This window comes from Phyllostomus hastatus, unplaced genomic scaffold (assembly GCF_019186645.2).
Source record: "Phyllostomus hastatus isolate PE091 unplaced genomic scaffold, TTU_PhHast_1.1 phas_contig_2248, whole genome shotgun sequence".
NCBI classification, from domain to species: Eukaryota; Metazoa; Chordata; class Mammalia; order Chiroptera; family Phyllostomidae; genus Phyllostomus; species Phyllostomus hastatus.
Genome location: NW_025333761.1, coordinates 267,629 through 289,196, shown reverse-complemented (window position 1 = coordinate 289,196; position 21,568 = coordinate 267,629). Strand labels below are relative to the sequence as shown.

The window sequence follows — 21,568 nt, the reverse complement described above, 5'->3', positions numbered from 1 at the left end:
CAAAAATTACAATAAAAAAAAGCGGGGGTGGGGGGGTGGGATGTGAGCACCATGCCTAGGAAGCAGACATTCTTAGGGAAGGAAGCGGGAGGACACGCTGCACGCGGCAGGAGCCAGTTCAGCAGATACAAAAACTCCCGCGACTAGTAGAGCGTGCTTCGGACTTTGCACATATCAAGGGCAGCTTTTGGCTATGGGGCCATGGTTAGAGCTAGCAGAGCCCCCCGCGGAGAGTGTGGAGCACCTGCTGAGACTAGGGGCGGGGAGCCAGAGGGAACTGAGAGTGCATGCCACCAGCCTCACCAGGTAGATCACACAGCGCCCCTCTGTAGGGCAGCCTCCAGTTTTGGTGCTCCCAGCCCCTGGGGCCGCCAGTGAGTACCTTCAGAACCAAGAGATTGCAGGGGTCCCCCAAAGCGAGCTGGAGGAAGGCAAGCGTCTGATATTGCCCCCACCTTCTCGCTTTTGATTCTGCTTTGCCTCATGGCACAAAACGTCGTCCCTGACCCAAACAGACGCGTCCCTACCTCCATGCTCCCCCTCCCAGCTCACCGAGGACCCTAGGCGTGAGGAGAGCCAAGAAAACCCAGAGCAGACCCGCGGTGCCCATGCCACGGCGGCAGCCTCAGCGGTGGGATGCGTTCCGAGATCCGCGAGCCTCTGGCAGCTCCAGGAGCGTAGGGCTGAAACAGGAGGCAGCTGCAAGCAAGGGAAGGTGCCCTCTTAAATAGTATCTGGCATCACGTGTTAGCTTTGCACGTGCACCTGCAGGCTGCCTGGGGGCCGGACGCCCACGCCGGTTAGGGTGGCCCTGGCAGCAAGAGGCAGGCCAGAGGGGGCGGGCGAACGGTGGAATTCTGACCCCCGGTCATTGGCTAACACTCTAGCCAACAGTGCCGTGGCTTTCCAACTTTCCCACTGTGCTATTCAGTGCATCTGCCTTTGCCTCTGGAGAAGTGGAACAAAAGTTTCACAAAATAGTAATCACCCTTACTAATCAAGAATAACGTTTCTTTTCCTCGTTTTTTTTTTAAATTTTGGCTTGAATCCACTAAATTTATTTAAAAAGCTATTAATTCTAACCCCCTGGTTGAAACAAGAGTTTATTTAGAAAGGAAATTTTGAACAGCGGCAACCTCTGCTATCATGTCCTTTTTTAAAAATCATTTTTATTAGTATTCTATTACAGTTATCCCAGTTTTTCCTCCATTGCCCTCTGCCCATCCCACCCCTCCCACAGTCAATTCCCATACTGTTGTCCATGTCCGTGGGTCATTCATAGATGTTTTCTGTCTAGTCCCTTCCCCTTTCTTCCACCATTACCCCCCTCCCCACTTCCCTCTGGTCACTTGCAGTCTGTTCCATGTTTCCCTGTCTGTGATTCTAATTTGTTTATTAGTGTATTTTGTTCATTAGATTACTCTTACAGGTGAGATCATATGGTATTTGTCTTTACTTTGAAATAATTTCTACAGAAAAGTGGCAAGAGTAGCACAAAGAATTGAATATATATATATATATATATGTATATGGATATATGTAATATATATATATATATATAGTCTCCAAATGTTAACATTTCACTTTTTCTATACCATTTCTGTCTCTCTTTCACTTTGGATGGCTGGGTAGATAATGACAGAGAGAATAAATATAGATAGATATAGTTTCATATATATGAATATAATATACATAGATGCATGCACATATTATTATATAATTATATAATTGTTACTTTGGAATTGTTTGAGATCACTTACAGGAATGACCTCCCTCCTTCATCCATACTGCAGTCTGTATTTGCTAAAAACAAGAACATTCTCTTGCACAACTACAATGCAATGAGCAAAACCAGGAAATTAATATTGACACAATACTATTATCTAAGCAATAGACTATACTCAAATTTCTCCAATCATCTCAGTGATGGTTATTATAAGCAAATACACAAACATACTTTGTTTCTAGTCTAGGATCATTCTAAGATCATACATTGCATTTGAATGTTATGTTTTTTATCTCATTTAGTCTGAACAAAGTCTTCAGCTTTTTTTTTTTTTTTTTGCCTTTCATGACCATGACATTTTTGAAGAGTACACATCAATTATTTTTGGTAGAGTGACTTTAAGATTGGTTATCTATTGCATATTATCAAATTAACCTAAACTTACTGATTTAAATCAAGAATAAATATTTATTGCCTTGGCCTGGTGGCTCAGTTGGTTAAAGTGTGGTCCCATGCACCAAAATGTTGTGGGTTCAATTCCTGATCAGGGCACATACCTAGGTTGCAGGCCGATCTCGTCAGGGTCCATATGGGAGGCAACTGATTGATGTTTCCCTCTCTTCCTTTCTCTCTCTCTAAAATCAGGAAACATATCCTCAGGTGAGGATTGAAAAAATAATAAATACTTACTATCTCACACAGTTTCTGTGTGCCAGGAATTTGAGAGCAGCTTAGCAAGGTGCTTCTGCCTTGGAATTTCTCATGAGGTTGCAATCAAGACATCAGCCAGAACGGCAGTCATTGGAAGACTTGACTGGGACTGAAAGATCCTCATGTGAGATGGTTCACTGACATGGCTTTTGGCTGGAGGCTTCATATCCTCACCATGTGGACCTCATCATAGTATTATACTATAGGGTCTGGCAGAAGTAAGGCTTGCTAGAGTGTGGTTGGTAGGGTAATAAAATTGGTATAATAATTTATAGTTTTAATTTAAACATTTCACCTGAAATGTCATATGGAGTGCTTGAGTGTGATATTATGTTACAGAATTACATGCTTATGATTTTTTAATAAAAGGATTTGTAATAAAAAGGGGGTCTTACTTGTGCTGGACCCTGTATTTGAGTAGTCTTATGACATGGAAGCTCATTCTTATTCTACTCCCATAACAAGAGAGTACAGCAGAAGCCACAATGTTTTTTATAATCTACCCTTAGAAGGTATAGTATGTTATTCCCATGATATTCTATTGGATACTATGATGATTAATTTCATGTGTCAGATACATGGTCAAACATTCTGAGTCTTTCTGTTAGGGTGCTTATGGATAAGATGAACATTTTTATAGTGGTAAGTGACTTTTATTTCCATTATTCCCATTTTATTGAGATATAATTGACATATAATATTGTATTAGTTTAAGGTATACAACATAATGATTTGATATATGTATATATTGTAAAATGATTACCACAATAAGGCTAGTTAACTACCATCACCTACATAGTTACATCTTATTTCTTATAATAAGAACTTTTAAGATCTATCTTCTTAGTAACTTTCAAATATACAGTATGGTATTGTTAACTATAGTCACCATGCTGTACATCACATCACCAGAATTAATTTATCTTCTAACAGGAAGTTTGTGACTTTTGAACAGCTTGACCCATTTTGCCCACTCCATACCCTCCACCTCCAGACACCACCAACCTGCTCTCTGTTTCTATGAGTTTGCTTTTGTTAGATTCCACATATAAATGAGATCATACAGTATTTGTCTGTGCCTGTGTGACTTATTTCACTTAGCATAAAGCCCTCAAGATTCATCTATGCTGTCACAAATGGCAAATTTTCATTCTTTATAATTATTGAATAGTAGTCCTCTGTGTGTGTGTCACAATTTCTTTTTTTTTTTAATTTTTTTTAAAGATTTTTATTTATTTATTTTTAGAGAGGGAAGGGAGAGAGAGAGAGAGAGAGAGAGAGAGAAACATCAATGTGCGGTTGCTGGGGGTTATGGCCTGCAACCCAGGCATGTACCCTGGCTGGGAATCGAACCTGGGACACTTTGGTTCCCAGCCCGCACTCCATCCACTGAGCTACGCCAGCCAGGGCTTTCTTTTTTCTTTAATATATTTTATTGATTATGCTATTACAGTTTTCCCAATTTCCCCCCCCTTATTCTGCTCTACCCTGCACACCCTCTCCCACCCACATCCCCTCGCTACTTAGTTCATGTCCATGGATCATACATAGAAGTTCTTTGGCTTCTCAATTTCCTGTATTATTCTTAACCTCCTCTTGTCTATTTTGTACCTATCATTTATGCTGCTTATTCCCTGTACCTTTTCTCCATTCCCTGCCCCTCCCCATTGATAGCTCTCCATGTGATCTCCATTTCTGTGATTCTGTTCCTGTTCTAGTAGTTTGCTTAGATTGTTTTTGTTTTTTGTTTTATTTTTAGGTTTGGTTGTTGATAGTTCTGAGTGTGTTGTCATTTTACTGTTCATATTTTTTATCTTCTTTTTCTTAGATAAATCTCTTTAACATTTCATATAATAAGGACTTGGTGATGATGAACTCCTTTAACTTGACTTTCTTTGGGAAGCACTTTTTCTGCCCTTCCATTGTAAATGATAGCTTTGCTGGATAGAGTAATCTTGGATGTAGGTCCTTGACTTTCATGTCTTTGATACTTCTCCATCCCTTCTTACCTGCAAGGTTTCTTTTGAGAAATCAGCTGATGATCTTATGGGAACTCCTTTGTAGGTAACTCTCTCCTTTCCTCTTGCTGCTTTTAAGATTCTCTCCTTACCTTTAATCTTGGAGAATGTACTTATGATGTGTCTTGGTGTGTGCTTTCCTGGGTCCAACTTCTTTGTGACTCGCTGAGCTTGCTGGACTTCCTGGAAGTCTATTTCTTTCACCAGAGTAGAAAAGTTCTCCTTCATTATTTTTTTCAAATAAGTTTTCAATTTCTTACTCTTCCTCTTTTCCTTCTGGCACCTTCCTGATTTGGTTGTTGGAATGTTTCAAGTTATCCTGGGGGTTCCTAAGTCTCCTCAATTTTTTGAATTCTTGTTTCTTTATTCTGTTCTGGTTGAAAGTTAATTTCTTCTTTCTGCTCAAAACTATTGATTTGAGTCCTGGTTTCCTTCCCATCACTATTGGTTCCCTGTACATTTTCCTTTATTTCACTTTTCATAGCCTTTACTTCTTCCTTCATTTTGTGACCATACTCAACCATTTCTGTGAGCATCTTGATTACCAGCGTTTTGAACTGTGCATCTGATAGGTTGGCTATCTCTTCATTGCTTAGTTGTATTTTTTCTGGTCTATTCTTCTATCTATTCTTTCATTTGGGCCATAGTTTTTTTTGTCTCGGCATGGCTGTTATGTAGTAAGGGGAGGAGCCTTGAGTATTCAACAGGGCAGGGCAACCCAAGTCACTATGTTGTGGTGCTGTATATGGGAGGGGTCCAAGAGGAAACAATGCAGCTTGTTCAGCTCTGGGACAGCTTTCAGTAACTGTCTCCACTACCCACAAGCAAATTGGGCCCTTCTGGTGCCAATTCATGGGTGGGTAGGTTTGTGTAACTCCTAGGACCCTGTGGGTTTCTTCAATAAACTCACCCATGAGGCTAGGAATTTCCCTTGCTGTCACAACCCCCACCGTTTTTTTCAGTCAGAGGTTTTGTGGTTTTATGTCTCATCACTGAAACCCTGGGTTGCATGGTCTGTCTTGCTCCCCAGTTGTTTCTCCCAGTTTATCAGCACACAAACATGGGATCACCCACTCCACCAGCTAGTTCTCCACTCCACTTTGCCCAGTTCTCCAGCTGAGGCCTTGCCATGAGTTCTCTCCACCCAGCTTCCCGTTTCTGCCCCTTCTACCATTATGGATGAATGTTTATTCTTTATCTCCTTGGTTGTTAGACTTCCATACAGTTTGATTTTCTGGCAGTTATGGTTGTTTTTTGTTTTTAAATTTGTTATTGCCCTTTTCATTGTGCAAGGAGGCACAGTATATCTACCTATGCCTCCATCTTGGCCAGAAGTCCTGTGTCATATTTTCTTCATTCATTTATTCATCTGTTTCAGATAGTGATTTATTTCCTGTTGGATATATACACAGAGGTGGAGTTCCTGGGTCATATAGTAATTCTATTTTTATTTTTTTGAGGAATCACCATACTGTTTTCCTAGTGACTGTACCAATTTACCTTCCTACCAAAAGACTACAAGGGATCCCTTTTATCCACATCCTCTCCAACACTTACCAATTGCCCTTTTGGTGATAGCTATTCTAACAGATGTGAGATTATATCTCAGTGTAGTTTTGATTTACATTTCCTTGATGGTTAGTGGTGTTGAGCACCTTTTTGTGTTTGCTGTACAGAAGGTTTTTAATTTGATGTAGTTACACTTATTTATTTTTGCTTATGCTGCATTACCAAGACCAATGTCAAGGAGCTTACCCTGTTTTCTGTTATGAGTTTTAAAAAGCTTTAGATCTTAGATTCAAATCTTTAATCCATTTTGAGTTGATTTTTGTGTACGGTGTAAGACAGGGAGCCAGTTTTATTTTTTTGCATGTGGCTGTCACGTTTGGCCAACACCTTTATCGAAGAATTTATCTGTCCTCCATGGTGTATTTTCTTGGCTTCTTTGTCACAAATTAACTGACCACATATATGAGGTTTCTCTAGAAGGTATCCAGACATGTAATATGATGAATAGAGGCATTTATTGAAGAAGATATAGGATATGAGAAACACTGTACATAGGACAATGATGCCTCTGTCCACTTCAAATCAGGCACCTTGGAACCTCACATAGTTCTCCCAATCCTATCAGCTGCCCTGTTGTATTTTCCTGAACCTCAATGATGGTTCAAAATCTCTTTCTTTTCAAAGGTGATTTTAGCTTTGGGAAAGGCAGAAGTCACTGGACACCAAACCTGGGCTGTAGAGTGGTGAGTCATCTGGGTGATTTGATGTTTTGCAAAAAAACTCTTCATGATATGTGATGCATGAGTGGCCATGTTGTCATGATGAAGCTGTCAATCACTGGTTTGCTAATAGCTGCAGCCTTCTGAATCATCCAAATAGTTTCCGTAAAACAGTGTTCAAACTTAACAAAAAATTTGATGCAGATTCATTGCTCTACTCTCCCAGTCATTTTGAATGTGTTGGCCACACAGTACATGTACTTGCTCAATGCATTCACTGCCCCCACTGACTAGTACAGTGAAATCATCACTGTTGACATGGGCAAATTCTAGTCCACTCTACTTGGCTGCCAGGTTACATTGATTTTGTGTGAACCATTCTCATTATTTTAACAATGGCTGGAATTTTTCCTGACAGACCTTGATTTCTGGATGCTCTATTCTTTCCCATTGATCTATGTTCCTGTCTTTATGCAAATACCATACTGTTTTGATTTTTTAAAGCTTTGTAATATAGTTTGAAACAAGAAGCATGAGGCCTTCAGCTCTGTCTTCTTTCTCAAGATTGGCTCCTTGGAGTCTTTTGTGTTTCTGTACAAATTTTAGGATTGTTTTTTCTGTATATGTGAAAAAATAATTGGAATGTTGATAGAGATTGCATGGACCTGTATGTTGTTTTGGGTTCTATGGACATTACAGCAATATTAATTCTGCCAATCTGTGAGCACAAAATATCTTTCTATTTTTTTGTGTGTGTGTGTCTTCTTCCATTTCTTTCATCAATGACTTATAGTTTCAGTATACAGGTCTTTTACTTCTCCATTTAAATTTATTTATAGATATTCTATTCTTCCTCAGTGCAATTGTACATGGTATAGTTTTTTAATTTCTCTGAAAGATTGTTATTAGTATATAAAAATGCAACAGAATGTTTCATGTGCACTTAAAGAAAACATGTATTTCCTGCTGTTAGGTGGAGTGTTCTTTGAATGTGATTTATCCACCACAATTACAACATTACAGTAATCTGAATTTAACTATATATTTGTCTTTACCAGTGAGATTATACTTTGATATGTGTTCCTATCACTAATTTGCACCCTTTTATTTCAGCTTAAAGAAGTTCTTTAACATTGCTCATAAGACTGGTCTTGTGATAAATCACTTCAGTTTTTGCCAGTCTAGGAAACTCTATCTCTCCTTTAATTCTCAAAGACGACTTTGCTGTATAGAGTAGACTTGGTTGGTAGTTGTATTTTTCTTTCAGCACTTAAATATATCATGACATTCCTTTCTGGCCAGAAGTTTCTGCTGAAAAATCTGCTAATTTTCTTATGGGATTGCCCTTATATGTACCATATTGCTGTTTTCTTAAATGTTTTTAAGAGTCTCTCCTTGTCTTTAATTTTAGCATTTTAATTATAATGTAACCTTGTGTGGATCTCTTTGGATTGGAACTCTCTGGAATTCTTGAATCTGATGTCTGTTACTTACCCCAGGTTATGGAACTTTTCAACTATTATTTTTCTGAACAAACATTTCTGTCCCTTTGCCTCTCTTCTTTCCTTCTAGAGTAATCTCCTCTAATATGAATATTGATACAGATGATGGTATCCTACAAGTCCCTTACATTATCTTTACAACTTTTTATTATTTTTCTCTTTTTGCTACTCTTATTTGATTAATTCTTTTGTCTTGTTTCCCAGTTTGTTAATCTTTTCTTCTGCTTGATTTAGTTTGATATTGAAGCCTTCTACTGAATTTTTTTAGTTTAGTGATTTCATTCTTCAGCTCTATAATTTTTTAAATTCTTTTTTGTATTTTCTCTTTGCTAAAATTCTCACTTTTTTCATACATTATTCTCCTAATCTCAGTGAGCATCTTCATGAGCATTATTTTGAACTCTTTATTAGGTAAATCACTTATCTTTATTTCATTAAGGTCCACTTCTATTTCTGGAGTTTTATCTTATTCTTTAATATATAAAATATTCCTGTTTCTTCATTTGCCTTGACTCTCTATGTTGGTACATTAGAAAAAAGATTCAAGCCCTGGCTGGCATAGCTCAGTGGATTGTGTGCAGTCTGTGAACCAAAGTGTCGCAGGTTCGATTCCCAGTCAGGGTACATGCCTGGGTTGCAGGCCATGACCCCCAGCAACCACACATTGATATTTCTCTCTCTCTCTCCCCCAATCTTCCCTCTCTAAAAATAAATAAATAAAATCTTTTAAAAAATTAAAAAAAAGAAAAAAAGATTCACCTCTTCAGTCTTGAAAGAGTGGTCTTGTGTAGAAGATTATTATTCAGCCTAGCTCTAGCTCTTGGTTTTCTCTCAAATCTTTGTGATTTCTCAAGCCACCTTTTTCATTCTTACTGGCTCACAGTGGTTGAAGGTATGCCAAGTTCTTTCAGTGCCCTAAAGGGAAAGATCTTAATCAGCACCTATATGCAGCCTGGTTGGAAGCTGAACCCTCAGGAAGAAGCCTTTAAAGTATGAATGTAGACCTCTTTCAAGAAAAAATAGAACTGGGCATTTCTGTCTGCTCCCTGTGGGTTTTAGAGCCATGTGGTTTGAGGGCCCATTCTTTATGTGGAAGTCTTAAAAGCTAGGGTGCTAGATAATGAGTCCAAACCTTTCACTTTTCAAGGATAGGCTGAGAATTGAGTTTCCTCCCAGTTGTACATTACTGTACTGACAGGGGCAGGGGGTAAAGGCAAGATTATATCTTAACCATTTTTATTCATCTTAAAGAGAGTTTTTTCTTTTCTTTTTTAGTGTGTAGGAGCCATTCAGCTGATTTCTGGACTTCTTTCAGAGAGAATTGTTCCATGTGTAGCTTACATTTGGCTTATCTGTGGAAGGGAGGAAGTTCAGGAGCCTCCTATGTTACTATTGTGGATCAAACCCCCTGAAATTAACATTTAAATTAGTAGACTGAGTAAAGAAAGTTGCCCTGCTTAATATGACAGGGACTTATCCAATAATTTGAAGACCTAAATATAAAAAAAGGATGACCATTCCATGAATAATCTAAAATTCCTCCTATCTGACTACCTTCAAACTGGAATATTAGCTTTCTTTTTTTTCATTTTCAGACTTGAACTGAAATATCAGCACTTCCTGGGTGTTAGCCTGCTAGCCTTCAGAAAAGAGGTAGACATGGGCTCTCCTGAGTGTCCAGATTGCCAACTTACCTTACAGATCTTGGGACTCATCAGCCCCCATAATAGCATGTGCTAACTCCTTACAATTTCTCTCCCCCTCATTCTTTCTGATTGGTTTTGTTTCTCTGGAGAATCTTCAGTAATACAGGCGCACATATCAGCCCATTTCAGTATGAGAGGGCATGGCACTATATATGAATGGGAATATCAGGAGATGAGGATCATCACTTGGGGTCATTTGGGGACTGGCTACCCCATGCTTCAGTTTGGTTTTATCAGATGTGTCTTGTTGATCAGATCTAGGTCATGCTTTTTTTTTTTGCAGTAACATCACAAAAGTCATGTATCCTTTTCATTGAATTATATCAGGAGGCATATATTGTCTATTTATCCTGTTGCTCATGATGTTAATTTGGCTCACTATTTTTCCTTTGAAATTAGTAAGATTTTGTGAAGAGATACTTTGAAAATATGCAAATGTCTTATTTTTCATGAAATTTTCATCCACTAATTTTAGTATTTAGTGTTTTAGGTAATTCTTGCCTGAATCAATGATTACTATGGTGGTTGTTAAACAGTATTTTTTTTTATTCAATCAGTTTTTTCTATATTTAGCTGTTGACATTCTACTGTAAATTAAAGCTTTTTCTTTCCTTTCATTTATTTATCTATATCAACATGGACATATCTATGTCAATATAGACTTTATCTTAAAAATGGCATAATTTATTACTACTATTGTTTATTATGGTGCTCAGCTTGCCCCTGTTTTAGCCAATGGGAGCCCTCAAGTTAGCTCCGGTATCACATTGACCAGTACCCCTCATTCTTTGAGCTCTTCCTTTCTGGCAAAACAAGATGTCCCAAGCTCACCTTGTATTTTTCCAGACCCAGCACTGGAACTTGCCATTTCTCCAATGAATGCTAGTTCCTTTTAGCAGAGATTAGTATTTGAAAACCAAGAATTTGATGCCAAGTATGTTCATTGCTATTGGAGTATCATTGTTTCTACACCCTCTGAGAAGGCAGTGCTGGGAAATATGTTTATGTACACTTATTCCTATATCTATTTACATTTTTCTATCTATGTTTATATATAAATTATGAATTTCATATTAATTTACCTTAGAGTAAGAATTTATAATAGACATAAACAAAGAAAAGATGGATGAACTCCACTATATTCAATTAAGAACTTTGTTAATTGAAAGACACTATTGAGGGTAAAACCATATAAACTACCTAAGATATTTATAGATCCAAAATGGCAGCAGAGTAGGTGGAAGTTACACTCACCTCATTCCAGGACCAAATTGGAAGTACAACTAAATTATATTTAGAATAATCATTCTAAATAACCAACTGAAGACTGACTGAAAAAATGTCTTATGACCAAGGATTTACAGAAGCTATATCAAGGCTGGTAGAAAGAGCAGGAATGTGGAAAGGGCTGGCCCTGTTCTCATGAGCTGCAGTTGAGGTTCTGGAGGTATATCTCAGCTGCAGGGGGTTCCTGTTGAGAAGCACGGAGTCTTAACACCATGCTGGGCTACCTAGCTCAGAGCACTAGAGCTAGGAATAGGTGCCCACATAACATCTGGATGTGAAAAGGAGATGTCCACCAGAGAGAGATGAGAGTCCACTGGAGACAGGCACTTTCTTAAAGGGACAATGCATGCAGCCACTCACCCTGAGATCCAGTGGAGGAAGTGAAGAGTGCACTAGATTCACATGAGGAGAGTCTGGGGTTTGTGGCTCTGGGGAAGAACCTGAAAAGACAACCACTGGGATCACTGTGCTAAGTCATTCTCCCATACCAAAAACACAATTTTTCTTGGGTGGACCACTCCCTTCCATTCAGCATCAGCCCGGAGGAAAGCAATAGCCCCACCCTGTAGATTCCTTCTTGGGCCACCCTGTGGAGCTTATGCCCTGTTGGAAAATACAGCCAGAGGCTCTTTCAGTGACTGATCCTAAATTAAAGCTAGCAGGTGGAGGCAGGGAAGGCTGATATAGGGGTGCATTGGAATTTTGCTGACCTTCCTCCAGGCCCAGTGCTGGTAAAAGCCAGCTTTATGCTGAGCTTGGCCCTCCCTGTGTGCCAAGACCCAGCAGAAGCAGGCACAAACTGTGGATCCCTTGCAGCTCTGAATGAGTTATCCAGGGCATCTCACACAGGTAGCATCTCACCTTGGTCTGACCAGAGTCCCTCCCAAGAGGATCCCAGAAGTAACATACCCAGTGGCCCACTTCAGACAATGAGTAGGGTCCAATTAGGTTCACAAGTGCCATATCCAAAGGGAGACCTCAGTGGGCAACAAACCCTGATGAGGTGAATTTCACTTTGTGTGGTCAGCACCTGCACAGCAGTTTGCACAATGTGGTCTGAGTTGAGCCTCACAGTCAGCCAGCCTCGGGGTCAATCCCATATACAACTGGGCCAATAGTAATCAAGATGTAATGACAAAAGAGGGCCCACATAACCTACACAAGGAAAATTATGAAGCACCCAGCTCAGGTGATCATGGAGAGTGCGTCATGGGACTCCACAATACACTTACTAAATTAGGCCACCTCACAAAGACTAGAAGGCATAGTAGATCTATCTAATACTTAAAAAAAAAAAAAAAAAAAACAGAAAGAGGCAGCTGAAATGAGGAGACAAAGAAACAGACCCCAAATAAAAGGACAGAAAAAAATGCCAGAAAAAGACCTAAATGAAATGAAGGCAAGCAATTTATCAGATATAAAGTTGAAAGTGATGGTTACGAGGATGCTCATAAGCAATAGAAATCATAAAAAAAGATCAGCCCAAAATGAAGAACATAATATCTGAAATAAAGAATACACTGGAAGGAATAAATAGTAGGTTGGATAAAGCAGAAGATCCAATCAGCAATTTAGAAGACAAGGTAGGAAACAAACACCGAATCAGAGCAGCAAAAAAGAAAAAAAAATACATGAGGATAGTTTAGGGACATCTAGGACAACATGGAGTATAACAACACTTGTATCATAGGGGTACCAGACATCGAAGAGAGAAAGAACAATAGGTCAAGGACCTTTTAAGGAAATAATGACCAAAAACTTCCCTAACCTGGTGAAGAAAAAAAAAGATACAAAAGTCCAGGAAGTTCAGAGAGTCCCAAAAAAGATGGATCCAAAGAGGCCTACACCAAGACACATCATAATTAAAATGGCAAAGTTTAAAGACAAAGAGAGAATCTTAAAAGCTACAAGAGAAAAAAAGTTAGTTACCAACAAGGTAGTTTCCATAGGATTGATAGCTGATTTCTCTACAGAAACATTTTAGACCAGGAGGATTTGGCATGAAATAGTCAAAATGATGAAAAGCAAGGACTTACAGCCAAGACTACTTTACACAGAAGGGCTATCATTTAAAAATGAAGGAGAAATCAAGAACTTCCCAGACAATCAAAAGCTAAAGGAGTTTGTTACCACCAAACCAGTATTATAAGACATATTAAAGGACCTTCTTTAAGAAGAAAAGAAGAAGCAGGAAGAAGAGGAGGAGGAGGGAGAGGAACATAGTTAAAAAGAATAAAATGGCAATAAATACATATCTGACAATAATCTCTTTAAATGTAAATAGTTTAAATGTTCCAATCAAAAGACATAAGGTTTCTGAATAGATAACATAATAAGACCCATATAATCCTGTGTACAAGAGACCCGCCTCAGAGCAAAAGAAACATACAAACTTAAAGGGATGGAAAAAGATATTTAATTCAAATGGAAAGAAAAAAATCTGAGGTAGCTATACTTACATCTGACAAAAATAGACATTAAAACAAAGTCTAAGAGTCAAAGAAGAACATGATATAATGATAAAGGGAGCAATCCAACAAGAAGATATAACCCTTATAAACATTTAGGCCCCCAACATAGGGGCATCCAAATATGCAAAGTAAATCTTGATGAACATAAAAGGAGAGATTGGCATAATACAGTCATGGTATGGGGTTTGAACACCCCATTCACATCAATGGATAAATCTCTCAGACAGAAAAATGACAAGGCAATGAGAGCCTTCAATGACATACTAGATCAGATGTATTTAATTGATATCTTCAGAGTATTTCACTCCATGCAGCAGAATATACATTCTTTTCAAATGCACATGGGACATTTTCTAGGCTAGACTACATGTTAAGACACAAAACAAATCTCAATACATTTAAGAAGATTGAAATCATACCAACTGTCTTTTCTGACCATAATGGGATAATACTAGAAATAAATCACAAGAAAAAAAAATTGAAAGCACAAAGAGACATGGAGGCTGAGTAGCATGTTACTAAAAAGTGAATGGGTTAATGATATCAAGGAAGAAAGAAAAAGATACTTTGAAACAAAAGAAAATTAGAGCACAACAACAAAATTTATGGACACAGCAAAAGCAGTCCTTAAAAGAAAATCCATAGCATTGTAGAGCTACCTTAAGAAACCAAAAAAAAAATCTCAAATAAACAATATAAATTTGTACTTGAACTGGAAAATAACAACAAAGGTCAAAGTGAGTAGAGGAAAGAAATAATCAAGGTCAGAGTAAAAATAAAGAAAATATAATCTAAAAACACATTACATGTTTTGTGTTGAAACACTCGATGAAAGCAAGAATGGGTTCTTTGAAAATATAAACAAAATTGACAAAGCTTTAACCAGACTCATTAAGAAAAAAAGACAGAGGACCCAAATAAATAAAATTAAAAATGAAAGATGAGAAGTAACAGCTAACACCAAAGAAATATAAAATATTATAAAAATATTATAAACAATTATATACTAACAAATTGTACAATCTAGAAGAAATGGGTAAATTCCTAGAAACATTCAAGCTTCCAAAAGTAAATCAGAAAGAATCAGAAATCTGAATACACAGATTACAACTAGTGAAATTGAAGCAGTAATCAAAAATGTCCAACAAATATAAGTACTGAACTGGATGGCCTCATAGGTGAATTTTACCAAATATTCAAAGAATTAACACCTATACTTCTCAAACTATTCCAAAAAATTTGAGAGGAAGGAAGACTCACAAACTTTTTTATTCTTTTTTTTTTAGAAATTGTTTTTCAATTACAGTTATCCCCATTCCCCCCATTACTCTCCCCTGCCCTACCCACCCCCAACTCCCACATTCAGTCCTTCCCCACCACCCATTGTCTTTGTCCATGGGTCCTTTATACATGTTCCTTGATGACCCTTCCCCTTCTTTCCCTCATTATCCCCCTCCACCATCCCCTCTGGTTATTGATAGTTTTTTCCTTATTTCCATTTCTGTGGTTATATTTTGCTAGTTTGCTTGTTTTGTTGATTAGGTTCCACTTATAGGTGAGATCATATGATATTTGTCTTTCACCACCTGGATTATTTCACTTAGCACAATACTCTTCAGTTCCATCCATGCTGTTGTGAAGGGTAGAAGCTCCATGCTGTTGTGAAGGGTAGGAGCTCCTTCTTTTTTTCTACTGCATAGTATCTCATCATGTAAATGCACCACAGTTTTTTTGATCCATTCATTTACTGGTGGCCACTTAAGCTGTTTCTAGCACCTGGCTATGGTAAATAGCACTGCTATGAACATTGGGGTGCATAGGTTCTTTTGAATTGGTGTTCCAGGATTCTTAAGGTGTAATCCCAGCAGTAGAATTGCCAGGTCAAAAGGCAATTCCATTTTTAGTTTTTTGAGGAAATTACATTCTGTTTTCCACAGTGGCTGTACCAGTCTGCATTCCCACCACAGTGTACTAGGGTTCCCTTTTCTCCACAACCTCACTAGCACTTGTTGTTTGTTGATTTATTTATAATGACCATTTTTACTGATGGGAAGTGATATCTCATTGTGGTTTTAATTTGCATCTCTCTGATGGCTAGTGATGCTGAGCATTTTTTCAAACTATTTTTTATGAGTCCAGCATTATCCTAATCCCCAAACCAGATAAAGATAGTACAATGAAAGAAAATCATATACCAATATCCCAAGTGAACATAGAGGCTAAAATATTCAACAATACATTAGCAAACTATACCTAGCAATACATTAAAAAGATCATACACCATGATCAAATGGGATTTATTCCAGATATGCAAGTTACAATATCTGCAAATCAATGTGATAAAACACATAAACAAAATGAAGAATAGAAACCACATGATCATATTAATAAATTCAGAAAAAGCATTTGATAAAATTCAGGACTTAATTATTATAAAAACTCGCAGCAAAGTGAGAATAGAAGTAACATACCTCAGCATAATTAAGGCCATATATGACAAACCCACAGCCAACATTACACTTAATGGAAAAAAAAGTAAATGTGTTTCCCATAAGATCAAGAACAAGACAGGCATGTCCACTTTTACCACTCTTATTTAACAAAGTCCTGGAAGTCTTAGCCACAACAATAAGAAAATAAGAAGAAAACAACATTAAAATTGGAAAGGGAGAAATAAAAACTGTCATTATTTGCAGATGATATGATACTATAAATAAAAACCCTAAAGATTCCTTCAAACAACTACCAGAACAGATAAATGAATTCAGTAAAGCAGCAGAATATGAAATAAATATCCAGAAATCAGTTGCATTTTATACACTAATAATTAACTTTCAGAAAGGAAAACTAAGAAAACAATCTCATTTATGATTGCAACAAAAAAAAACCCTATAAAACTATACCTAGGAATAAATTTAACTAATAATGTAAAAGACCTGTACTTGGAAAATTATAAGACACTAAAGAAAGAAATAGAAAAAGTGGAAGCACATACTGTGTTCATAGACGGGAAGAATTAACACCACAATCTGTAGATTCAGTGCAATTCCTATCAAGATACCAATGGCATATTTCGCAGAACTAGAACAAATATGCCAAAAATATATATGGAACCACAAAAAAACCCCAAACAGCCACAGCAATCTTGAAAAAGAAGAACAAAGCTGGTGGAATCACACTAGCTAATATCAAACTATACTATAAGAACATAGTAATCAAAACAGCATGGCATTGGCTTAAAAACAAACATATAGATCAATGGAACAGAATAAAGATCCCAGAAATTAACCCAAACCTTTATAGTTAATTAATATTTGACAAAGGAGGCAAAAACATACAATAGGTTAAAGATAATCTGTTCAAAAAACGGTGTTGGGAAAATTGGAAATATATGCAAAAATATGAAACTAGACCCCTTCTTTACACCATACACAAGAACAAACTCCAAATGGATTAAAAACTTAACTGTTAGACTTGAAACCATAAAAATCCTAGAAGAAAGCATAGTAAAATCTAGGACGTTTCTCAGAGCAGTGTTTTTTTCTGATATATCTCTTTGAACAAGGGAAACAAGAAAAAAAATAAACAAGTGGGACTATATCAAACTAAACAATTTTTGTAAAACAAAGAAAGCCATGAGCAAAATGAAAAGATAACCCCCTGACTGGGAGAACATATTTGCCAATATGCTATTAGGGCTTCATATCCAAAATGTATAAGGAACTTATAAAACTCAACACACAAAAAGCAAACAATCTAATTAAGAAATGGGCAGAGGACATGAGTAGACATTTCTCCAAAGAGGACATACAAATGGCCAGTAAACACATGAAAAGATGCTCAATGACACTAATTCTCAGAGGAATGCAAAATAAAACCACAATGAGATATCACCTCATTCTTGTCAGAATGGCTATCATCAGTAAATCAACAAACAAGTGTTGGTGAGGATGTGGAGAAAAGGAAACCCTCATGCACTGTTGGTGAAAATGCAGATTAGGGCAGCCACCTGTGAAAAGCACTATGGAGATATCTCAAAAAATTAAAAATGTAACTGCCATTGCCATATGACCCACTGTTTCCAGTTCTGTGAATTTATATGAAGAAACCTGAATCAGCAATTAAAAAGAGCATATGCACCTCTATGTTCATTGCAGTATTATTTACAATAGCCACAATTTACAAGCACCCCAAATGTCCAACAGTGGATGAGTGGATAAAAAAGCTGTGATACATTTACACAACGCAGTACTTCTCAGCTATAAAAAAGAAAGAAATCTTACCTTTTAAAACAGCATGGATGGGCCTGGAGAACATTTTAAGAGCATTAAGTGAAATAAGCCAGACAGAGAAAGACAAATACCATAAAATCTCACTCATATGAGAAATCTAATGAACAAAATGAACTAACAAGCAACATGCAAAAAGACTCATAGAGAACAGGTGACAGCTGTTGAGGTGGAGGGATTGAGCAAAAAAGAAAAAAGTGGAGAAAAAATCATGGACATGGACAACAGTGTGGTGATTGCTGGGGGGAGGTGGAGGATAATTAAGGGGGATAAATGATCATGGATGGACTTTCATTGGGGTGGTGAACACACAATACAGTGTACAGATAATGTGTTATAGAATTGTTCACCTGAAATTTGTATAATTTTGTTGCTCAGTGTCACCACAATAAAGTCAACAAAAAGAAAAACCCTGCAACTTATTTAATTAAAATTAAGATTATTATGCAAGACATATAAATACCTCTACATATCAACCAGAATAAGAAAACATGAAAAAATAAACAAAAGAACATCATTCTACTTTTAGTTACATTATGTCCTAAGTTAAATAGATGAATCATTCCAATGGAAACAATTCTGAGTGCTAGAATATGTGTATGTGCATGCACATGTGAGTTCTTGTGTATGCATGGATATGGATCTAACTATCTAGATATTCATATAAATATAACTATAAATATATAATATAAATATAAATAGTCAAACTATATCAGTGGAAGTATCAGGACAAAATAAAAGAGAGAGAGGGAAACCAATTGATCAGTTTTCAGGGTGTGTGAGAATTTGAGTTTTGATTTTGAAAGATTTTGGGCCACTGGAAAGAAATCAAGGCTTGTTTGAATGACAAAATCAGATAATAAAAAGTGTTTCAAGAATATGGAAAAACTGAAACCCTCATGCACTGCTGGTGGGATTGTAAAACTGTCAGTTACTGTGGAAAATAATTTGGTAGTTTTTTGAATGATTAAACACAGCAATTCCACTCCTACGTATATACACAAGAGAAATGAAACATAGTCCACACTAAAACTTGTACATGCCTGTTTATAGCAGTGTTACAGAATGAACCCTTTGGGGGGCCAAGATACTATTATCGAAACAAGAGCCCTCCCCCAGGGCTTTTCTGTACTGTCTTGCCCGCCACCAGGTGTTAAGAATTGTGGCTCTCAATGCCAGAGTTTGGTAAAAGGGAAGGGAGCTATTTATTCCAAAGTTATATGGGTTCAGGGTAATGGCAGAATGTCACCTTTAAAATTTCAAAACCCACACACACACAGAGTCCTGCCTTCCCCCCTTTGCCCAGTCAGGCCACTCAGGGGTACCATATCTCAGGAAAAAGAAATAGAAGTCTGTATCTTGGCTAGACTCTCGGTTCCTCCCAGTAATCCATGCTCTTCTGGGCAGAACTCCCTTGGTTCAGAGCACCTTCAGCTATTTTGCCTTGATCTCCAGTTCTCAATCCAAAACCATGTGGCCCCTTCTCATGGTCCACCAGTGAGAGTCCTTTCACCCCTTTCCTTCCCGCAAGGTCTCACATTGTCCTTCTGCATTCTTTCAAACTGCTAAGAGAGAGAGAACTTTTCATGGCTGCTACATCTTGCTTTCCTGCTTCCTGAACCACGTGGTCAAGGGAAATCCCTCTCCACTCCCTAAACCACGTGGTTAAGACTCCAGCATGACTGCCATGCCTAGGTTTAAACTCCAGTGCAAATCTTCCTCTGTAACCCCATTTCTGACTCCTCCCACAATTGGTTACACCTGGTAGCATTCCTGCAGTTTTTATGCCTTTCTTGACTGTCAGTAAGTCTAGGCAAGTGTGGCCTGATGGCATGGAGCAAACCATCTCCAAGCTCTCAAGCAGGCACTGTAACCAGGGGGAGCTGCCCCCCAGTTACATCACTGGTCAAAGCCACTCCCATCTCCCTAGCTAGACTTGTTGATATGCAAAATAACCATTTTTGCATACCAGGTATGAAACTATCCTGCTGTTATTGATTTGCAAAATAAGTCTCAATGGCCCTGTTCCACATCTTCCATACCCCATGGTTGCCTGCCTTGTGGATGTGGGAATATCCCATATTCCTCAACACCCCAAGTTCTAGACCCTGTTGCATATCCCCTTTTGTGGGAGGTGGGGACTGGCTGCACCCTGTTGCAGCAGCAAAATTCTTTTTTTTGGTAAGATATTATTTATTTGTTTTTAGATAGAGGGAAAGGGAAGGGGAAAGAGAGGGAGAGAAACTTCAAGTGTGCCTCTTGCACGCTTCCTATTAGGGACCTGGCCTGCAACCCAGGCATGTGCCCTGACTGGGAATTGAACCAGTAATCCTTTGGTTCACAGGCCAGGGCTCAATCCACCAAGCTATACCAGCCAGGGCAGCAACACTATTCTTAATAGCCAATAGGTGGAAAAAACCCAATTGGTAATCAGTTGTTGAATGGGTAAACAATCCATACAATGAAATATTGTTCTGCCACTAAAAGGAATGAAGCACTGATAAATGTTACAATTTGGATAAACCTTGAAAACATTCTCAGTGAAAGAAACCAGTCACAAAATTCCACACATTATATGATGCCATTGGTATGGAAGTGGGGAAATCTATAAAGACAGAAAGTACATTAGCCATTAGTCACTGATGAAGAGGAGGATAATGGAAGCATAGTAGAGTGATAGTTAAGGGGTGCAAAGTTTCCTTTTCAGGTGATATAAACATGCTAAAATGAACTGTAATGATTGTTGCACATATTTGTAAATATACTAAAAACCATTTAATTGTACACTTTAAATGTATGTGAACTGTTAAATCACTCAATAAAGCTGTTTACAAAAAACTTAAAGATACAGAAAACTTAAAAACCAATAACGGTAAAATATATAACATGCAAATACCAGTAAGATAAATATAATATAGTTACATCAATCGTTGACAAAATAGAAAGTAAGGCAGAAAACACTAGAGGTAAAGAGGGTCACCTGATAATGTTAAAAGAATAATTCTTCAGATGATGTCATGATTGTAAATTTGTCTGCATACCATAACATAGCATCAAAGCACGTAAGGCAAGTTTGATAGTAAGAAGAAATAGAGAAATTCACAATTTGAAAATCACATATAAATTTTAATTTACCTAGAAAAATAAATTGATAGAATGAGAAGACAGAAAATTAGCAAATGTATTGAAAATTTGTACAGTGTGATTAATAAGTATGATATAAGTAATGGGCTTACAAAATACTGAGCCCAAGGGTGTACTTCACACACTTTTGTTAAGTACATAGGGATAATTTGCAAAAGTTGACCACAGACTAGGTAATAAAGCAATTCTCAAATAAACCCTCTAGGATTCAATCATACAGTATGTTTTCTGACTTCAATTTGAAAATTAAGATAAACATTTCCAAATAATGCATGCACCAGACAGAAAAATTATAATAGAAATTAACATATATTAGTGTGTATTTCAAATGAATCAAATGAGAAATATCACATTAAAATTTGTAGGATTCAGCTGATGCAGGTTCTAGAAGAAAATGCGAAGTCTTACATGGATACATTGAAAAGAAAATCAGAAAAGCACCTCTTTCAAGTAGCTAGAAAAGGAAATCCAAAGAAAATAGCAGAA

At 37.5% G+C, this 21,568-nt stretch overlaps 1 protein-coding gene across 10 annotated transcripts in view; it reads right to left on the bottom strand.

Moving 5' to 3' along the window:
• Window positions 1-709, bottom strand: part of CR2 (complement C3d receptor 2) — a 35,067-nt gene extending 34,358 nt beyond the window's left edge. For 4 of the 10 annotated variants that reach the window (XR_006785551.1, XM_045837652.1, XM_045837654.1 and 1 more), the window contains exon 1: window positions 553-707. Coding sequence is in view for 5 of the 10 variants with exons in the window: in XM_045837652.1 (XP_045693608.1) it covers window positions 553-610 (58 nt within the window). In the remaining 5 variants the exon portion in view is untranslated. Of the gene's footprint in view, window positions 1-552 lie in introns of all 10 variants that reach the window. The other 6 variants (XM_045837656.1, XM_045837658.1, XM_045837659.1 and 3 more) reach the window with 4 other exon arrangements.
• Window positions 710-21,568: the final 20,859 nt, after the last annotated feature.